Consider the following 22,407-nt stretch of genomic DNA (forward strand, 5'->3'; position numbering starts at 1 on the left):
AAAATTGCCGTAGAATTTACAGAGTTTCAATGATACGGTTCCATGACTCAGGTGTTAAAATCCATTGTAACAAACCCTTTTATATTTTCTCCATAAAAATAAAGGAATATAGGGACACTGCAGTTATCCATGTCAACAACATATGTCTGTTGAATAGCAGGATACTGGGATTCCTCTAGGACAGAATAGTAGCGAAGTTGCAGGTGAAGAAAAAGACAGAAGTAAAATTACTATTGCTTTAACATAGTTTAGGAGAGAACAAGAAGTCAGGAATCTCATATGGATGTTTGTACAATCATGCTACAAAGATTACACCTTCAGAAAATTACCACAAAGGGACTGTGAATGGGAAGAGMAGAAGGGAAAACACCTAAAAGTAACATCTCCTACTTGGCTACTTGTAACAAAAATGCTTCGGCGCAATGGATTTAAATTACATTTTACACTGCTAGCAACCCAAGAATTAAAAAAAGGTTCTTTTTAAATAGTAGATTTCATAATTCGTATTTCCCAAGTTGTCAAAAAAAGCAACATACTTTTTTTCCAGCTGTACTGGGACTCTGTCCTGCTGTGGTTCTTGCCTTTCTGCCTTGCTCAGACCCCACAGACCCACCCTCAGCACTAAAAAGGGACTGGAGTTGCACATGGAAAGCAAACTCCAAGGGATGAGAGCTGGACCGTGGGTTTACAGCTACACATTTTGTCAGGGAATAGCTTTTTTCCTTCATTTTGTTAGATTTCCTGAAAAAAAAAGAGCAAACTTTATGGAAACCACACAGATAATTTTACTTATTTTTAAGAMCATGGAAATTCTTGATTGATGCTGAGTATCAGAGGCTGCACAAAAGGCCCTGAGGTCCATGGCAGACACAGTTGCCACATGAAAAAGGCAGCAGCCATCCTCACAAGTGCCTTTGCCTCTGATGTCTGCCATGAATCACCAGATGAGCCTTCAATGACTGGCATTTAGTTGCATTTTTAATTACTGTTCTTTTTAACACTGGTGAAAGGTGCTGATTGGAAGTTCTGGAGATCTTTTGCTGAAAAAAAAACCCGAGTCAGAGGCATTGCTAAACTCTCCTCAATACCCTCAAGAATGAAACATTTCTGACTCTTCTTGGGTAAGCAAKGGGAAGTACAGCTGCATCAGAAAGTGCTCTTTAAGTGCCACATACAATTAATTCCCTGGATTCTCTGCAAAGATCAAGAGAAAYTGGGACAGAGTTGACAGTACCTTGCTCAGTGCTTTCCATGTCCAGAACAGACTTGTTCTGGAATATTGGTCTGAGAGCAGAAAGCAGGAAATGCTGTTAGAGAGAAYTTGTGTTCCCTGACAGGATAACACAATGTGAATTTGGGGTGGTGGGACCACTTTGCCACGAGCAGTGGGAAAACTCAGCCCTTCAGTACTTTGATGGGACTGAAACTGTGCAATCTGCTGAGCCCAATGCTGCTGTGCATCCTTTCCAGAGTGTCTGGAAAGAGTTGAAACACCACTGGCCAGTTCCATGTTTTAGGCTGTGTGAATTTACAGGCAGCAGTTGCAGTTTTTCTCACACAAAATTAAATTGTTCAAAGAATCCAGGCACATCCCTACACAAGCAAACCAGCATTGCCACCACCATGTTCTGATGGTAAAAAAGAGGATTCCCAAACACGGCTGAATTCCTGAAAAAAAGGATAGTGGGGGACACACAGCACTACATCCCTTGGGTTGATGTTACAGGACAGTGTCACTTTCAGAACAYGAAGCTTCATTTTAACATTTACAATCTTGTCAAGTGCTCATGTTTTTGGCTTTCAGKAGAAACAAGTGAGGGTCCTCTAGGATGACCCCAGTTTAGGATTTTGGTGATGGTGGTATCGAACATCTTCTACACAACATGGACAAACGCCTACCTTACAAGGGCTGAGGAAAAGATGACTCTCCTCCTAATCTTACCAAAAATATACTCRTTAAAGTGCCATCTGCAAGAGAACAAAACTGACACACTCAGCTCTTCATTTACATTGACAACAAGCACGAGAACATCTGTGAATTCCGTACATCGGACTCCTCCCCTCACCTGGTCTCTGGCAGGCTGTGATCTACACTTGAGATTGAAGCAGCTTCTCATTGCACCACCAGGCAAAAATAGAGCTTTCTACTATTATCCAGAACATTCAGGAGAGTAATTACAGCTAAGTTTTGAAAGGATCATTAACTTTGACTTATGAGAGGCAATGCCTCCCCCGTTAAATACATTTCAAGGTTCCATAAGGAACAACCTGTTTTATCAGTCTCCTTTCATATCATTTGAAGCCACTGTGTCTTCTTCCTAAATAGATTGTCAAAGCACTCAAATCCTTGCCTTTCAAATCCCTGCACACACAAGTACAATTCCCATAGATGCAAGCTACCATAGCCCCCCTCATTTAGACAATTCACAGAGTTGGCACACTACACACTAATTCAACAATTCAACTTGTTTGCTGCAGGTTTTTCACCTCACTAACRAGTTTTACATCATCAATATCTAATGGTTGAGAGCCAGCAGGTTGGCCACACAATAGTAGAAATCTGTATAAAGTTTGGTTTAAAGAGAATACAACAACCAAATGATAGTTTGTTATCTTGAATTAATCAACTGATTTTTGAGAAGTGACACAGAACTAAAGTCAGAAGTATTTCTGTCCCAGAATCAGGCTGGCCTGTACCAACAACAGCAAGTGCTTTTCTGCTTTGCTCACCTTACCTGTGTTCACTTTTCCCTTACTGTTATTTTCTACTCAAAAAACATGAGGTATTTGCAAGCAGTTGTTCTGCATCCTCTGCTTGTGCAGTAAGCACCAAATAACAGGAATGAAACATTGAAGTATTTATTTTCACGAACTTTGGGGAAAAATAATGCTTATGGGGGCTTTATACCYGACATAATTGAATGTCAAGAAGGTKATAAACTGTTTTTCAATTTACAGGCTCCAGTGATAAGTGTCAGGATTTGTTTTATCTTGCAGATGAACCTGACTCACCAACCAGAGCCTTCCCTCCCTGTCACGGGGTCAGCAACTGCTGGCAAAAGGGCACCAAAGTATTTCMCTTCCTTGTCTATATGGAAGAGCCATTTGCACTACAGAACATTTCACCCATGAGGATTTTCCCATCTTTTCACTCATTAACCTTTCAAGTGACTTCTTTGAAGTTATTTCAAGTATCATTTCCCAGTGCCAAAACAGTCTCTAGTGATTTAAAATGCAATTTCATATGAAGACTGGCAATGGATTATGCCCAAAGCAATATGCTGTAGATCCAGAAGGTATCCCAACTGGCTAAACAAACAGGATACAGGCTTTTTTTAGAATCCACTGGAGCCTCCAAGATTCCTTCACTTGCCTTTGATGCGTTTGGAATAAGCACCCAATTCTACAAATAAACTTAAAGCAGTTTTATGGATGGAAGAACTGACACTGGATCCTCTTCAGGTCCCTAACAGGATTGTTTTCCAACAGAAGCAGAATTTACCTGGCCATTCAGACTATGAGTCCTTTCCACAAGCTTTCTTCTTATCATCTTAGTGGAACACATGATATTCCTCTAGGAATAAACTGTCTTTGCCATTTAGTGAAGTCTGTGGAGTCTTTTGGTAACTTCACTTTCAACTAAATTATCTTATGTCTGTTTTGAAGCACAATACAATTATAAAAGATGCATTTTTCATCTAAGCAAGAGAAACATTCATCTTTGACTCGTGCCATCTATACAGGAATAAACTTTGAAGCAAAAAAGGGGACATGGAAAGTATTAACATTGCAGGTAGTTTCCTCTTGGTAACACACCACATTTTGCCTACTGTTTTAAATTAAACAGTGCATGATGAGCCTGTGAATGTATTTTAGATTACTCCTAAAGCTATGAATGCCATTAACTGCTCCTGCTAAGAAAACCCAATTTTCACTTCATTCTGCAGAAGTTTTTTTCCAGTTTCAGATGAAGTGCTGTTGTAAAAACTGRTAGCTAATTGTTTGGCTAACACTGCGCTGGCATCTAGCTAAAATGGAACACACTACTCTCAGTACTGCTGCTAAGAAGAAAAATTGACCTTCAAGTCAAATTGAGCTTTGTCAGAAATCCCACTACTGAACAGTGTCATTGACAAAACATCAGCTTGAACTGTGTTAGAGTCTCTTGGTTCTCTGCTATCAAAAGGAGTAACAGAATAAAACTGTCCCTAATGAATTCCTATCAAATTCCTGAGGCAATGCTTTTCTGAGCTCCACAGTGAGAAGCAGCCTGCAGAAGAGTATTTCCCTACGTCCAGAATGACAAAACTTTGCAGATTCTGTTCCATATTTGACAGTGTCAGCTTCACTGTTCCACAGCAATTGCTTTCCCAACTTGCCTTTCCTGCATAAACTGACAAGATCCAAGTTTGCCAGTGTCCTACTATTTATAAACTACCTCCAGTTGCAGGTGAATACTCATCAGGTGGAAAGAATTTTGATGGTTTCTGACATTTACATGGAAACTGGGCTGCACACCCTTCCAGACCAGCTCTGGCTGTCATGTCTTCATCGGAGAGCACTGCAGAGCCTTGGCACAGGACCTGTGCTACAGTAAGACTTCAACAAAGATTTTTATCTTGCCTAATCCACTCAGCTTTCATTGAGCAGTGTTACTGTAGAGTGATCCACTACTCCAAACAGAAGCCCTGTGGCACATCCCTCAAAGTCAGGAGGATGACAAGTGCCAAACCTTGGCCTCAATGGCACAGCTTCTTTCCTTCTAAATCCACYTCTGTGCATCACATTAAGGAATAAATTCTTCCAGAGAAATGTCTTCTTTTGGATAGCAGACTAGCTTTTCTGACTTGTCTCGTTCATTGCACAAGACCTGGCAGTACAAAGCAAATACACTTCACAAAAAGATTGCTTTGCACTCCCTTCAAGACCTCCCAGGAATACAGGCTAAACACAAATAAACYTCAAAGTACAGCCTAACCACAAAATCTTGCTCATATTATTTGCCAATCAAGCAAGCTACAAACTGTGAAACCATTTTATTTTGGTTTAGATAAGGTAAGTCTTCTGAGGGGAAATAATTTGATTGGAAGTATCAATCCCAAGTCCATTACAAATACAYTTTTTCTGAAGTTGTTTATCTCCTGGGAATTCACATCATGCATGGATCTTCTTTCTCAACCTTTCACCGCTCTGTTTGCTAACACAACTGCAGGATACACACAAATTCAGTTAGAATTTAAAAATAAGACCTACCATAGTAACAACTGCCTTGAGCATCAGAAAAAATGTGTAAAGAAATTGTGCAACAAGTACTTGTACTTCACAGCACCAGAGAATTCTGCCCAGGTCACCAGATACAGGGAGCCAAGGCAACAGTTAATTCTGGCAGGCCTTTACTGCCAGGGAGCCTGCAGTGTTACTGTGGTTTGTATCCATGAACAGGTCCTGCTTTGGACAAATGGAAGTGGATCACATATCAAAAGTAAGAATCAGGGAGAAAAAACCTTACTCAATAGAAAGTTAGCCCAATATATAAAAAACATACAAACGTTTAAACAGTTCAGAGGCAGCAACAACAGGAATGATAAAGATTCCTGCCAAGGTGGCTGTTAACATCATTGTCTTTTCCCCCCACCTTATTTTGCACCTGCATCTATTAAACTGGTTGATGTGCTGCCTCAGCTGGCTGACAAACACATGGACATATGCAGCAACTTAAAAGCCTGCAAGCTTATTAATACAGTCAACAAACAAATATACAGAACTTTTACTGAGGGAAAAAGAATTCAACAAGAAAACCAGAACCCAGAAGGTCCAAGAGGCTCAGCACGTCTCTGCATTTTAGAGTCTTGAGAGACAGGGGACACCTGCCACCGATTCTTGTAACAGTTTCTTGTAACAGTAGATGCAAAGCAACAACAGATACTGGCCACTTGACTGGTGGTGTTCTTACTTTAGAGGGGAGGGGGAATGACACAGCCCTGCTTCACTGTGCATGAAGCAGCAGAGTTAGACTCTGAGGATCTCCAGGCAGTTGTTGTAGCAGATGGCTATCCAGTCTGGCTGCGTGGATGCCCACTGTACATTGTTGATCTCTCCCTCGGCTGTGTAGGCCAGGATTGGGTCCTCAATGGCACGAGGCATTTGCTGGATGTCCCAGATGAGAGCCTGGTGATCATCAGCTGCAGAGACAGGAAATGCAAGTACAGTCAGAGTGTGACAACATATCCATATGTGCCTACTAACAGCCCCACAGCCTAAGATATGGCTGTTCTTGTACTGATCCAGTTCAAGCCAGATACAACAACACAATCACTCTAACAAAATAAACTTGGATCATTATACATTACCCAGGACACAGCTAGTAAACAAATAATCAATGGAATTCATAACAATTGAAAACATTTCAGAACTGGATTGCAAAAAAGCTAAGGGGCATTAAAATAATACAGCTTAGCCAGAGCTGATGCACAATAAACTCTAGTAGGTGTCTATTTCCATAAAAATTCTAGGAAAGTCACTAAAAAAGAACTTCTAAACTCTTTAGCAAAAGACAGGCAGAGAACTGCATAAACTTTAGGATGAAGATGATTTTGCAAATGCAGTGAAAGACTCTGAGATTCCCCTGTAGGTTACACTTACCTGCTGTACAGATGTGGCAGGAGGAGTGAGGTGCCCAGGCAATTCCATTTACACACGCTCTGTGGTTGTTTAACCTGGCAACAGGGGTGCAGGGAACTCTGACATCTAGAATCACAACCTTCAGGAGAAAACAGCTACATTAATAAACTGCATTTTAAAAAATTCGTTTCTTCAAAATACGAAATATTTTTGAGGTAAGGCTATAAATTCAGCTCTTTCCTAAAGGATGTGGTTGGCAAGCAAGCCTTGTTCCTAAAGAACAGCTTCCAGTTGGTCAGTGTATCATGTCTCAAAAGAGCTCAGACTTCCACAGGGATTGGGAATTAGGCCACAGTGGCAAACAGTGCTGAAACAGCCCAGGTTACAAATTAAAACTGAACTGGGAAAGAACAAGGTGACTAAAACATCTGCAGTTAAGATTTTATGTGAAAATTATAGCCCAGCTGCTCACATACTCCTCTTTAAAAATCAGCTGAAATTGAGCCATAAAGCTCAAGTTTATAATGCCAAAGTCACTTTTTTAACTCCTCAGTGCACTAAGAACTGGTCCTTAATCAYACCCCAGGTGCTGACATTGACCCTTACACCATAAATACCTGTCTGTAAATTAGTTTCAAGCCACATCCCCCAGAAAATCACCACTAGCACCCAGGTGGAGATGAGCTGMTGCTTTACCTCCATCCCATCCATGGCCATGGTAGCAAGATAATTGGGATCCTGTTTATTCCAGCAGAGCCGCAGCAGTGGGTGGTGCTGTGGGTCCTCATAGATGATGGTGCTGTGCTCCAGGTGACGGAGGTCAAACATCCTCACAGATCCATCAGCACCCACCGAGGCAAACATGTCCCTGCCCCCGCCTGCACGRCTGAAGGCGATGTCGTAAACCTGCACAAAGCACAGCCTCAGCTCACACCCCCGGGGAGTGCAGCTCAGGTAGAGATAACACATTTAATTGTGACACAGTCTCTCAAATACTTGATGTTTCTTGCAACTGTTTAGGTATTACGCTTGTCAAAATGAAGAAAAATATGTTTAGGTAATTATAGTATCACTCAYTGAAATCAGAATGCACCCACTTCCCAGACTCGGGGTTTTTTAAATTAGTTGTTGAAAAGTGAAATGTTAAAATGAAAGAATTTTCCAAGCTTTTTATTGCCTTCAATATGAAGTTGACTTCAAGTCTAATTTTTTTACCTTATGTTTTTACCTTATTTTTCTACAATATTCTGGAGTGCAATCTGGTAAAACAAGCATTTTTTTTAAGTCCAGAGTCTATGATGAGTAAAAAGAAGTRTTTCAATAATAGCCAACAGTATTTAGGTACTCAAAACTGTACATAATTTTAGAAAATCTGCATACAAACTTACATAAATGATCTTTTTGAATCATCAGATTGTTCAAGAAAAAAAGGAGGAAAATGGAAAAGTTCTGTTCCTTTTCTACTGCTTTAAAAAGATGCAATGCAAACAATCAAAAAACCCCATCACCTCTTTGTCATGTGCAATAAGCTGGGTCTTCACGTGGCCAGACACCAAATTTACTCTTCCCAGAACCTGTCCTGTCTCCAGACCCCAAATAGTGCAGGTTGTGTCAATACTAGAGGTACCTGAAACAAAATCACTTCTATTAGCAAAATTAATATTGTCACAAATGATTTAATCACTTCCTGGATTAATGTAACATCCCCCAACATCTACAGATCAAAATAGCCTYGAGAACAGCACAGAATTAAAATCAAGAATGTCAAACAGCCAGCAGTCTTCCACGCATTTAAATGACCCAAACCTTTCAGCTGCAGAAATAGCCTTCCACACAGGAATAAAGTGTAAATAGCTCATGTCTGCTTCAATCTATTCAGGAGCCTGATGCAACTCTGAGATCAACTTTCCCATCCTGTGTGTCTCTTGTGCATGCCAAACCCCAAATTCAATCCGTGTTGTGATGGCGTGTTATTATTAATTGATTGTTGCTGCGGATTGAAGGTGGGGTTAGCGGTAAAGCTCTTAAGAGATGAGAGACGCAACGCACAAAAAATAAATCATGTAGTAAATAATTACTAAGACATATTATCACTGTTAATCTCTGGGCAAATCCCCCTGACATAAATGGCTGTTCTCTTCTGGGAAACAAACCTCTGGATCAGTCATCTTGGATTCACAATTTGTCCGTAGGCAATAATTAAACCTTAAGCGTTCAGACCCCTCCTCCAACTGAATTAAAGTCTCCTGACTCTCCTCCTGCTGCTGAAATGGCTTCACAAAACACACAGCTCAGTGCACAGTTTTATATCCACTCCAGAACACACTGAAATAAGTCACAGTGCTGATGCACATCCTTACTCAGCACTAAAACAACAGCTCACTGGCCCTGAAAGCCAAGACTCGCTATCTCCAAATGTCCCCAGTCCAACCTGAGTGACCCATTCTGTAATGGACAGGGCATCTTCCAATTGAAAAAAGTTTCCATGAGATSATTATTTTTATTTTTTAATGTAAGACAATGGCAGTTTCTATGATGCATTTCTGTTAACCATTTCTGTGGTTAATTATCAGATTAACCAGTGGGCATGCAGTGACACAGCAGCAGTTGCAGCCCAGACTTCAGACTAAATTCAGAAGTGTGCCAAAACCATTACATTTTGTCAGTCTCACCTAATAAGTAMGGATCCACTTCATTCCAATCAAACGATGTCAGTGGAGCACAGAAATCTGAGTTYTTGTTGTTGTTCAGCAAACACTCCAGCCGGGTCTCAGTTTCACCCACCTTTAGAGAAAAGGAAACATCTGACTTAAAAAACAACATCACCTGACTTGTTCCACCAGCACAAAACATTAGGAGTTAATGCCAGGTTTCTTTCCTCTCAGCTTTACATCCTAAAGCTCTGGAAAACACAACCACCAGCTCATTTTCAATAAGTTGACTAAGAATTACCCTGATAATTCTGTTTCTCCTATAGCCGTCATATAGTCACATTACTGCAGTGAAGAAAATCTTGTCTTGAGTGAAAATGAGATCAATATGTACCACAATTCATGTTGTGGTTCATCTTTTCCTAGGGAGGATTTACTCACTCTCCACACTCGCAGGTAGTCCCCACTGGTGGCCAACAGGTCTGGGTAGACTCCCTTGGTGTCTGGGATCCACATCAGCTTTGTGGTGGGGTAGGGGTGATCAAAGGTGTTCCTGCAAATGAATTCTGAGCTCTCTTCATCCAAACCAACAAGCTGCACCTGTGAGAACCAKATTTAAAAGAAAGCATTTTATCAAAATATTAATAATAATAATAATTTCTAATGATAGCATTAAGCCTGAGTTTGTTTCAGGACATCWTCTGTCATCTCAAACACAATATAAAAGGACCATCGTGTCAATGAAATGAGAAACTATTAAAGTGTTGCTGGGGCATGTAAGTAAAGTGAAGAATCCATAATCACCACAGCGCTTTGATTTGAAGAGATGACCCCAAATGAACTGAAATCCAATCCTAAAGGATTAAAGACCACCCTTCTCTTTTCCACATGGCAAAGCCCAGTTTAAATCACAGACTTAAACTGCACAAATRTTATTCTAACTCATCCTTAACTGAACTGATGCTAACAATGTCATCTCCAGAGACCAAAATTAAAGTGCATATTTTGGAATTCTTTGCCATAACCCTGCAGACTGTGATGGATCATGTCAGGTAGCTGGCAAGCTTTTTCAGCACCACATGACCCAAAATGTTCTGTCACAAGTGCATGAAATAATGACTCATAGATTAATCACATCAGAGAGAAAGAAAGTAAAACAGAATTCAAACTTTAAAAAACATATTGGGAAGCTAAAATGTTTACATTATTCAAATGTTTTGTGTGAACAGTCCAAGAAAGCAGGTCTGCTGAAAGATTCTAGGTAACCGAGTTCCAAATTAGTATTTTTGCACAGTGATGTGTCAGGGGGAAGGGCAAAAYTTGCCCCGTTGTGAAAGTGATGCAAAACAGAGCAAACAAGAAACTATCTCCACACAGCCTGGYCATGACAAGACCTGAAGTAATGCTTGAAGTCCCAGACATGATGTTATTAGAAAAATATTGACATGTCAGAAAGTGTTCAGAGAACAAAAGGTGCTGGGAGGACTTGTTTAAGCTGCAGTGACTACAGGACCCAAACAGGATGAAAGTCCCACTGTGTGAAATGCTGCACAAACACAAACATTATGGGGACGACTCACTACAATTAGTTTGTAAGCTGCTCACAGTAGGAACTTCCTAGTACTTTCCACACAGCAGCTTCCTCCTGGGAACAGTGGCTTAATGGGCTTTTTCTAAGATGTTTATCTGGAAAAATCCTAAATATCCTGGGATATGCAATTTGTCTAATAAACTACATATTTCARCTAGATGGTAAATCTATCATATTTTCCCCCCATAACAGAAAATCAAAGAATGCTTCAGTGGATCTTAAAATTTAATTAATTTGCAGTTTTATGGGTTCATTTAGAGATACTCTTAAATGCAAACCTTGTCACCCACAATAAGAAGCTCCATCCTTTCCACCCCAGAACAAACACTAAAAGATGCAGCAAAGTATGCTTCCAAAAACTGAAACAGAGACTGCCTTGCCCTCTCTTTATTAAAAGTACTCCTTATTATCCTTCACACTCCAGTATAAATCAGTCAAAAATCTCCCAGTCTTCTGAAGTGATTGACAAATAGCTTTCTAACTCCTTTAGGGATCAGAAATACTAAGCGGATTCTACAAAGGAAGCAAATTGTCCTTGGTGATAGAAAATCTTGTGGCAAGGTCAGGATCAGAAGACAAATGACCTCTAATCATTTCTCCTTTGCTTATGCTGTTTTCAGCTCCACACAAGTGTATTAATCCTACACAAAGCAATCAACATCCTCATCATCACAAGCAAATTTCAAACAGCAAAGGACCTCCTTTCACTGGTGTTAATGTTAATATTCCTGCACTGGAAATTCACGTTTAACGCGCTGCTCTGCCTGGAGAWGGTGCAGGAGCAATGCTTGAAGAGCTCTATTCTTTCCAAGCTCAGCATATTCAAATTTGTGACTCTACACTTYGGACTCGATCACACACAGTCATTACAGAACACCTCTACTCATCCTCTTGTGTAGGCTGAACACGAGGGAATGGACATGAATTATTTCCAGGATATCAATTAAATTAGAGSTGTGTCTCTCCTGCAAGTGAGGCAAAAATGCTGCTGCATGAAGGAGTGCCTGAGGTCCAGCCCAGATAAAACTGAGATGATGCCTATTGGAAAGTACCTGTCAGYCTGGATATAATTTGAACCATTCTGCATCTTCCTGTAAGTCTTTCCAGTGAGAAAACGAGGATCAGTGCATTCAATCTCAACTAAGTTTGTGATTATGTCATAACAGTAGCTAGGAATGCTAAATATTTATTTGTTTCTCCAACATTTCAAGATAGGAAAATCCACATCTAATTTTGGCATATTATAATCCAAGCACTTATCAACATAAAKCTTAATTGCAACAGTGCATGCCAGTAAAGAAGTTCCTTTAATCATTCCTTRAGTTCTAAAAAAATCCCGTCTCCAACATGATCTAAAAGAATCGGACACAGAACTAAACGATGCAGAATTTGCTAACAGATTCTTTTTCTTACATGGTTTGAAGAAAACAGTGAAGTAAATTCACAGTAGTTTAAAATCCCCCCAAACTACAAGCCTTTAATCTAATTAGYAACTACCCAAAATGACATTTCACAATTATTTTAGGGTCATGTACAATCAGAAAGATGTCACTGCACCAATTAATCTTCAGCGTGCAATCAATTTTTCTTTGCAGTGCTAAATCTTACAGAACAAATGACCTTCTGGCAAAACAACAGCCCTGAACGCTCTCTGTCTGAGGCATTGCTTTGGAGGAACTGGAAATCTGGAAGCACCTGGTCAGAACCTGTCTGTCCACTCCAGTGACGGGAGAGAGCTGTGTATGGCTCAACCTCTACTGCCTCCTAAACTGGATTCCAGTTTTGTCTTGCAGACAGATCCCAAAAATCTGCCTTTCCTGGTGTTTTCCACAGATTGCTCCTGATCCATGAWGCCACAGCTAGGAGCACGTGGAGCATTTTATACAGTAAGATCTACAAACAGTGTTCCCTTCCATCATGACACTGATAAATGAGGGATTACAAATGCTGACCACAGCTTCCTATACAAGAAGTTCAGGAAACACCACCTCAAATCATTTAATTCTTCCAACCAGAGGAAGGCATCTCTCTTCTTGTAGCAGTGATTTGGTCAGTGAAGGTGWAYAAGCTGAAACAAAACTTCTYTGAGGTTCAAASAGGTCTTGGCAATCAGCTTCAGTCWGTGCCAYAGACMCCATCAATGTGACAGCTGACAGGGTTAGAGGTGTCTGGGAATTGGGGATTACAGTAAATCTGGGTTTGGCAGCCAAGAGGTTTGAGTTCCCCACCAAAGAGAAGTGCAAACAGCCTGCTCATGTAACCTGTAGYACTTCAAATGCTAGTAGTTTCTACAGAAACAGAAAATCAGAGACTAACGAGACAAAAATCTGCCACTCATTTTCCATAATTCCCTCACAGTGAGCACTTCCACAGCAAACACTTGGGCATTAAGCCTTTTTAAAAGAAATCCTAAATGAATAATAAGGAAAAAGTATATTCACCTATTTGGTTGGACTTCAAGCAAGCTACACTATTCCAGACTATTTTGGTTACTATGGAAGAAAGCCAGTTATTTGTAACAAACTATTGCAATATCAGGAACAGAAATGTTACTGGGAACTTCTCAGAAACCTCTGAAGAGGTGARTGCAAAGAGAAAGCCAAAATGAAAATCAGTTTTCATTATCCTTTTAATTACTGTACCTATACATGTGTTTTGATTTCAGAAGCTGCAATATAAAACATCTCAACCATGAAGGGCAAATTATATGCAGAAGGACAAAACTTCACACAGTACTCTGTAAAAAATCTTACGTTTTGTCAACTCCAGAATCAGGCTACAAACCCCACATTTGCAGCACAATGTCATGAACTATTTAAACAGGAGTTTCTGGTTTTTTATCTTTGTTCCAGGAGCTGGAAGAGTCTACAAGAAGTGTGTAGGTGGCACAGTTTTACAGTAYCCATCCAAGAGTTTCCAATCTGGAGCATGAAACTATTCCCTGAATGTTTCACCACCCTCCAAAGGGCCCAGCACAGCTGAGAGAGTCATAATAAGGCACCATAAAAACAGTGCAGATGAAACACCACTCCCAAGAGTATTCCAGTCCCCAAAGTCAAGGAGACAACATCAATACTCTGARCAATAACAACATTTGCAATTAGCCAAGACAGCTCCATGTTAACTGTCTTCCTACAAAAAGCACCAAACAAGAAAACTAAAATATATAAAACTCACTCTGAAATATCAGAGACACAGCAAATGAAGGTTATATTTTACTGCATTAATTGCACAGGTTTAATTTTTAGTCATAGATAATCTTTACTTCTATAGCAGCAGCAGCATCCAGACTTTTCTCATCCTCACACAATTAGTTTCCAGCTCTTTACACCACACAGACCTCACAGCATGTGGTGCTTACATGGACTGAAGTCAACAGAATCATTATTCCTGGAGCTCAGAGGTCAAGAGAAGCCCTGGGTAATATTTACAGACAGCCATAACTTACACAGTCCTACACAATTTCTGCCTGCAACAACTGTGAGTGTAAAGGGTAGAAGAGAGGAGTTGATTCCATGGCTTTACACTGGAACTTTGAGCTGAAAAGAGATCTGAGCACTCTGAGAGCAAGCCCAGGGAATGCTCCAAAATTAAATGTATAGTCCCTCATTAACTAATTGTGCCATCTCTAAACAAAGCTCTTAGCAGATTTGCTATTTTACCTYCTCAGAGTACAGACTACAAAATGTTTTCAAGTTGGTCTTTAAAGAAATTGGAAGTTTTCAAGTTGAGGCCTTGCCTGTCCCCAGCAGCATTCCCAGAACCACAACAYTCTCTAGCAAAAGGAAACAACTCAYACACAGAGCTCACAGTGCCTGAACTACAACATGCTCAGCAAAGCACCATGGCTAGCACTGCTGCAAGGGCAGTGATCTAACCACTCTGAAAGATGTCACTGCCACTCCCTGTCACCACACCCTTACCCAGAGCCCTATCCCCAACACCAAATTTCTGACAGTATTTTCACTATCTCCATTAAACACCTTGATATGGCTACAAAGCTACATGTTATAAACACACCAAGCAGTATTGGCAAACCTTCAGTCTCACAGGAATTCCAGGATGCTCTRTAACTTGAGCCATCTTCTCATCTCTTCTGTTTCTATGAATTTGTTATACCAGACCAGCACCTTGAAGTCTGTTCAGAAGTGACTGCATGTGTGTTCTGAGAGATGAGTCTCTGTTACCCGTGTGACTTCTCCACTTACACTTGGCAGAGAAACACTGAAGACACAATCTCATGCCTCATTACACCCTTGTTCTCAGGGAAAAGTACTGAGGAGTCACTGAAAGTGGTTTATATACTTACAAAAAAAGTTATCACGCAGAAGCAAGAAAGTACAATGAGAACAGCACATTTCCAACACAGTCTCAGACACCCTGGACATCACAGAAGTACAGAATTGAAGGGGTTGGAAGGGAACTCTTGAGATCATCCAGTCCAATCCCCCTGTCTAGGCAGGGTCACCTGAAACAGATGACACAGGAACATGTCCAGGTGGGTTTGGAATGCCACCAGAAACTCCACAAGTTCTTTGACCAGACTGTTCCAGTGCTCTGCAACCTTCCATGGAAAAAAAGTTCTTCCTCAGATTGAGGTGGAACTTCTTCATATCATATCATATCATATACACATATGTATGCACAAACTTCACTCCTGGCCATGAACTTTCCTTTATATCGACCAAAAAGCCAGATATGCCCAAGCTGKGGGACCTTCTTTTATTTCTACAGCAGCAAAATCCAGACTCATCCCACCTTCATACTTTTAGTTTCCAGCTCTTTCCACCACACAGACCTCACAGCATGTGGTGCTTATGTGACTGAAGTCAWCACAATCGTTATCCCCGGAGCTCAGAGGTCATGAGAAGCCCTGCAGCAGCGTTATCCCAAAATCAGCAGCACCCAGGGCTCTCCCCACCGCAGCCCCGCAGTGTCCCATCAACTCGGGGCTCGCTAGAAGGAAACCAGCCCGGTTCTAAAACAGAGCCTGTACTTAGGGGGGAACCTGATGGCTCTGCACAGCTCCCTCACCCACCCCAACCCAGGAATGAGGAGGGTCAACCCCTTCCCTGCCCCAGTCCCTGTGCCCATCACTGCCCACCTTGTTGTTGTACTCCTCTACGAAGCTCCCCAGCGCCAGGCGGAACCGTTTGTCGGGCCGGACGCTCCAGTTCATGGCGTACACGGTCCAGGGCGCCTCATATTTGTAGATCTCCTTCCGCTTCCCGTGCAGCGACATGGCTGGGCCGGGGGGGACGCGGGCCTGGCCCAGGGGGGCTGCGGGGGACCCCGGCTGGAGAGAGCGGGGTGGCGGGGTGAGCTGAGGGGAGGCTCAGCGCGGCCCCCGGGATGGGGAGCGGAGGAGGCACAGCACGGCACGGCCCGGCACGGCTCGCTGGGTGTGGGAAAGCGGGGAAGGCTCGGCTCCCGGGACGGCGGGAGAGGTTCGGCTCAGCTCCCGGGGCGGCGGCGGGGAACGGGGAGGCCCCGGCTCGTCCCCCGGTCCCGGCCCAGACCCGGCAGCGGCGGCAGCAGCGCTGAGGCCGTTTGGGACTCGGCCCCTCACACAACGGGAACGGAAGCCACGCGGGGAGCCCCGCCCACTGCGCGCGGATTGGCTGTCTTGGCTGTCACTCAGAGTGCCGAATGCCTATTGGTTAATCTGCCTGTCCGTTTAGCCAGCTGCGGTTTCCTATTGGTCCCGCTGCCTTTCACTCCTCACGGCCGCTCACTCGCTGGCTGGGGTTAACCCACGGCCGCGCTTGGCCCCGCCCCGAAGGGTGGGCGCGCTCTTTCTCGACATCTCATTGGCTGTCCGGGGTCGCAGTGACTGGAGGCGGGATTTTGATCGCTTATCGACGAGCGATTGGCTGCGAGTTATGTCAATCACACCAGCCCGAGGCGGGTGGGGCCACCTCAGGCGCCCGATGAGGCCGCGGGTTCGAGTCCCGGCGGTTCGAGTCCCGCGCGTGGCGGACGGGGTCGGGCTTGTCTCTAATTAACAGGGTTAATTATGGKGCTTATTTTTGGAAGGAGGCACCCGGCGCCTTACTGGGGGAAGGGGCGCAGCTGGACACGGGGTTGATTTAATCCCGTCTAGGGTGGGTGATGTGTGATCGYGGGTCCAGGCCCGTGAAGCACCGGTTCCTTCAAGTCCCACTCGCTGTCAGGACTCTTGGTCTGAGCTTTGCTTGAGCTGGATTTGTGAGATCATTTCTCACACACAGCTGCCTGGGCTTGCAGGAAAGCTTTTCCGAATTATTGCTGAGTCTCATCTGTGTCCTATCAGGAAGGGATTGTTTGGCAAAGCCTTCATCCTTGACCTGACTGCACTTGGGCTCCTGGATGAAACAACTGGGATTTGACCACACCTTTCCAGGATGGATGCTCCCAACGAACACGTCTGTAACTCACATCAGGTGCCAAAAACATCTTTATTAGCAAAGTGTACACTAAAACTCCAGAGAAAGAGATGCTCACAGTTTGACTACTCTCAAAGGGAGCTCGATACATTGGTTGAGCTGGCGGCCTAGGACTGTCACAGCATCTACCCGAGCGGCGAGGCGGCAGTGCTATGTGGGCTTCTCCTATTGGGAACGCTGCTGGGACAAGGGATGGCCAGGAGGAAGCACCTATTGAACCTTTATCAAAAGGGAGAAGCTCTGAGGGAYGGCTGGACAGGAGACGTCTGGGGCTTTTCAGCTTTCTGGGATTGTGCTTTTGAGTTTTGTGCTTTATGCCCAGGCCAGTGAGCGGTTGGATTTACCTGGGGAGTCGTGGGATGTGTGTTGGGGTTTGCAAGGCGTGTTCGGCCTCGCTGGAGAAGTCATCGCCCTGGGACTCGTGCTGAAGCAGGCTGAGGTGGCAGGGGCTGTTGGCCCTTCGTTTCTCAGTGGCAGTCAAGGAGGACAAGCTTCTGTCCCTTTGTTTTTCCTGTGCTTCCCACCTGCAGTTTCCCTCGGACCACACCGCGGAGATCTCCCACTCCTCCTCTGGCGATCATCACTCTTTCTGTAACACCTGCGGGCTCTTTTTTGAGCCTGGCACCAACACCACAGTCCCTGCTCCAGAGATCTCCAGCACAGTGGCCCCGCAGCCCAGAGCCATGGCTTTGCTCTCCTGTGGTCACTCTGGCTCGCTTGGCTCGTGCCCTTCTTGAGAAGAAGCCTTGGCAAAGAGGAGGCGGTGGGAGCTGCGTGGCCTAACCAGCTCAGTGGTGGCTGTAAGACCTGTTCTAGGTTCACTCTAATGTGCAAATGAAATCTATTCTATGGGAACCACTGGAAAACGTTGACCTTGGAAGCCAGCCACTCTACGCTTCCTGTCACGGTGGCAGAAGATAGCTACAAATTATACCCCTGAGCCAATGGCATTGTCCAATGTCTTACCCTTGCAGTCAAAATCAACATCAACTGACCGGGCTCGCAGTTGAAGTTCCTCTCGACTYGCTCTGCATCCTGCACGTCTCTAACTTCCAGGAAGCACGGGGTCGGAGAGGTGTCTCTGAATGTCCTGGTGCTCGGAAGATGCCTCCAARTGCTCGGGGAGGGAAGGGAAGCGAGAGCCCCGTAAGAGTCCCTGGGTGTTTGGTGCCCTTTGGTGGGGAGGCTCTGGGTCYGGGAGAGGTGGGGAGTGGTGCTCCTGCTCGGAGTAGACTGTCATGGTTTTGTCGGACGACGCGGAGAGCTGCATCCCGCTTGACAAGGAGTCCCTGGATTTCGAGTGGAACTTTTCCACCTCTGTGTAGCTCGGGCTCTGCTGGGAAAGGAGGAAGCACATGGGTTGTGGTAAAAGCAAGACAAAGCCATGCTCTCTTCTCATYAGCTTTGGARCTTCACCACGCTCCACAGCCCAAARTRTTATTTTTCATTTGAGGAAGSCTCAGAGCAGAGGAGCCCATTTCCCTCCCTACTGATGTGACAACCTGGGGATGGCAGGGGTGTTAGGGATGGCAACTGTGCCCCAAAATCCGCGATGCACTGAGCACATCTGCTCACAAGTCAACATCCCTAGGCTTTGCTGGGACCCATGAATGTCCAGCTGTGCTTTATCCAGAGGGAACTCAGCACTGGGGCAGCGAGACCACAGCAGAAACTGAGCTGGGAGAGCTGTGGGARCACCTTTACCTGCTCCTGGGCTGTYGGCTCCTGGTCCTCTGGAGGTGCACAGGGGGTGAGCGGCTCCAGGCTCCGCGGGACAATGCCGTACATGGCCAGGTTGTGAGAGGACGGCGAGATGGGGCTGTAGGCGGGTGGCACTTGGGACAGCTGGCGCTGCAGGAGCTGCAGAATTATGTTAATGTCTGACGACATCCTGGACTCCAGCCTGGGGACAGAGCAGCCCAGCGTTAGTGCAGAGCATCCCAACTGGGAGGAGGTGCCAGATCCCGCTGCCCCGGGGCAATAATGCTTTGCCTGCTGCTTGCTGAGGTTTTTAGAGAGCTCCAAACCAGAGAGATCAATCCTGCCATCTCTCTCCTGCCACACTCAATCATCCTCTGCCCAATTTTATGTGGAGCCAAACTGGGATCTGGAGCGGGGATTTGAAAAAAGCTAAAACTACCCTGGAGGGGGGAAAAAATTGCAATGGTTAGTTTTAATCTGGATCAATTCTCCAGGCCAGCTGCCTTTGCTGACAGATGGAGTAAGGCAGGTTGGTGCCAACCATTTTTAACTGAGGAATAGAAGGAAATGGAAAAGTAGAACTCTCTTCCTTCTGCTTTGTCCTTGACTGAGGTGAGTAGCTCTTCTCTTAACTCTGAACTGAGGCAGGGACACCTTCCACTGTCCCAGGSTGCTCCAAGCCCTGTCCAACCTGGCCTTGGACCCTTCCAGGGATCCAGGGGCAGCCACAGGTTCTCTGGGCACCCTGTGCCAGGGCCTTGCCTCCAATCTAAACCTACTCTCTGTCAGTTTGAAAAATCATATATTTTTTCTTATTTAGAGGGCAATGATGGTCATGAGGCTCATTTGCTTGAGCAAGAGGATGCTTGTAAATCTTTGCAGCAGGAAGAAGGGGCCTGCAAAGGGCTCCAGTCGTACCTGTGGGTGGTTTCCTATCTGCAATTACATTGAGTTTGGGAGCTACGGCAAAGTGACCGATCCCAGGGGTGGTGGCACTGTGGTGGATTGTGGGGGTGGTGACAGATGCCAGGGGTAGTGGCACAGCAGCAGATAAGGGGCTGGGCTGCAGCCAGGGTCAGGAACCTGCCCTCTGAGATGCTCCCGTGCCTTCCCCAGGGGCCAGGACATGGCATTGCACACAGAGCCCACTGCAGCCACCTCTGGAAAGCAGAAAAGTGATGACCCAGAGCCCCCCAGGTCATCTCCAACCCTTCCCACCTGCTGAGCTGGGCCTGCAGGAGCTCCAGCCTGGACTCRATCTGCCCTGGTCTGCAGTCACCGTGCAGGGGCACGTCCTGCGAGCCAGGCACCAGCGAGATGTGCTCCGCGGGGTGGGGCGGCCGCCGGTCCTCCCAGAAGGTGAACATGTTGGGAATGTCCAGGGGAGTGGCTGGAAGGAGAGGAGACATCTCAGTACTTCTGGCCCGCATCCTCCAGCCCCTCTGCTGTGGAGGTGCTCCAGATTCTGTTACCTGACATGCRTGGARTGCTGTCACCAACACAAATGGACAAAAACCACCCTGACATGCATGGAGTGCTGTCACCAACATGTATGGATGGACAGCCACCACCCTGACACACATGGAGTGCTGTCACCAACACAAATGGATGGACAGCCACCACCCTGACACACATGGAGTGCTGTCACCAACATGTATGGACAGCCACCACCCTGACACACATGGAGTGCTGTCACCAACATGTATGGATGGACAGTCACCACCCTGACACACTTGGAGTGCTGTCACCAACATGTATGGATGGACAGCCACCACCCTGACACACATGGAGTGCTGTCACCAGCACGTATGGATGGACAGCCACCACCCTGACATGCATGGAGTGCTGTCACCAACATGTGTGGATGGACAGCCAACACCATGACACACATTGAGTGCTGTCACCAACACAAATGGACAAAAATCACCCTGACACACATGGAGTGCTGTCACCAACACAAATAGATGGACAGCCACCATCGTGACACACATGGAATGCTGTCACCAACATGTGTAGATGGACAGCCACCACCCTGGTTTGTTGGTGGTTATGTAGACAGGTGAATTTTTGTTTCACCATTTGCCAGTGATTGACTCCCACAATGGGCTTTGCTTAGGGTTTTTTTTGCATGCAAAGCCATTTATTGTAAAGAAGTCTTGAATTTAAACAATTAATAATTAGCTTCTATTCCCATACAATGTATATAGCAATGGGTAAAGCTTGTCTTTTTTTTTGTTTCCTTTCTTATTTCTTTTTTGTCTCTTTTTCATGGTTTTTAGTTTTCTGTGAATTAGCTTTCCTGTGTCTAATTGTATCTATTTACCCTTTTACTCAGTTTTTTTTTTTTTTTTCAAAGCAAACAAATCTCTGCTGTCTAAAACTTTCACCCCCACCCTGACCTACATGGAGTGACASAGGAGGGACAGAGCAGATCCAACTGGGAAAAAAAGGCAGCCAGGACCCTTGGGTCCCCTCAAATCCACGTGAGCTGTTGGATTTGTTCCAAATCAAAGCCATCATGTCTGAGCAGCTCTGGCCACCCTCCTGCCATCTCTTTGGGTACCTGCATAGGACTGGCTGCTCTCCGCCACCTGCTTGCCAACCTCCACGTTGCCRGCGCTGGTGGTGATGAGGCTGAGCGAGGGCAGAGCAAATTCRTCCTTTTTGGGCGTGGGGAAAGGCTCAGCTTTCGCAGGGCTGCCCGTCTTGGCCTCGTCRTCGCTGGCCTGGGAGCAGGGAGAGGTGCTGCTGCCCTGGTCRTCCCACTGCTCCTTGCTCAGCGGGTCCTGCGGGTTGGTGAGCTCGGAGTAGGTGTGATACTGCTCGGCGTCAGAGATGCCCGTGTCTGGATCTGTGGGGCAGCACAGCAGGTTAGTTTGGGGAGTAGCACACATGGAAAAATCAGCCTTCATTCCCTCTAGGATATCTGTAGGGTTTGGGCAGCCCAAGGGGAGGGAGGGAAGGCGGTTTGGGTGCACAGGATGGTCTGTAGGGACAGAGGCACTGCAGTGTATGCTTTGGGGCAGCTGYCAGGGCAGTAATTAATGATTCTGCTGCTCTCCAGCCCTGCATTCTGGGCTCTGCCAGTGCAGTGGCACTCACCRGGCTTGTTGGGCTGGCAGAGGGAGTGCTTGCGGCGGCGAGCCCGGCGGTAGGTGCAGTCGTAGTCCTCGCTGAGGGGCGAGCGGGGAACGCTGTCTGCCTGAGGAATGAGAGGGGCTGGTCAGCAGGGACGGGGTGCCATGTCCCATTTGTGTCCCACAGCCCATCCTTGGGTGCCATTTCCCATCCATGTGTGCTCCAGCCCTTCSCACATCTTCTGAAGGTAAAGCTGCCTTTTCCTTTTCACCATTACCCTGTTCCACCCTGGTTTCAGAGCTCAAGGGATTTCTGGGGCTGTCCTTGCTGCTCTGACACT

General features: G+C 45.3%; 2 protein-coding genes across 2 annotated transcripts in view; both read right to left on the minus strand.

The window, feature by feature from the left end:
• Positions 1-1,262: 1,262 nt before the first annotated feature.
• On the minus strand, positions 1,263-16,451 carry DCAF7 (DDB1 and CUL4 associated factor 7). Its single transcript, XM_057381200.1, has 7 exons — positions 15,968-16,451; positions 9,714-9,872; positions 9,294-9,405; positions 8,130-8,248; positions 7,318-7,527; positions 6,643-6,760; positions 1,263-6,182 (listed from the first exon to the last, which is right to left on the minus strand). Exons 1-7 carry the CDS (start codon positions 16,103-16,105, stop codon positions 6,010-6,012), a joined length of 1,029 nt encoding a protein of 342 aa, XP_057237183.1. The 5' UTR covers positions 16,106-16,451; the 3' UTR covers positions 1,263-6,009.
• An 835-nt stretch (positions 16,452-17,286) lies between these two features.
• KCNH6 (potassium voltage-gated channel subfamily H member 6) overlaps positions 17,287-22,407 on the minus strand; it is a 34,814-nt gene continuing 29,693 nt past the window's right edge. The window contains exons 12-16 of the mRNA XM_057381201.1: positions 22,092-22,191; positions 21,553-21,840; positions 20,208-20,379; positions 18,993-19,191; positions 17,287-18,621 (exon numbers count right to left, since the gene is read on the minus strand). Coding sequence (XP_057237184.1) covers positions 18,334-18,621; positions 18,993-19,191; positions 20,208-20,379; positions 21,553-21,840; positions 22,092-22,191 — 1,047 coding nt within the window. The 3' untranslated portion in view covers positions 17,287-18,333. The remainder of the gene's footprint in view (positions 18,622-18,992; positions 19,192-20,207; positions 20,380-21,552; positions 21,841-22,091; positions 22,192-22,407) is intronic.

The sequence above is a fragment of the Malurus melanocephalus genome, unplaced genomic scaffold (assembly GCF_030028575.1).
Source record: "Malurus melanocephalus ecotype Western Australia unplaced genomic scaffold, MMel_1.1 scaffold_496, whole genome shotgun sequence".
Taxonomy (NCBI): domain Eukaryota; kingdom Metazoa; phylum Chordata; class Aves; order Passeriformes; family Maluridae; genus Malurus; species Malurus melanocephalus.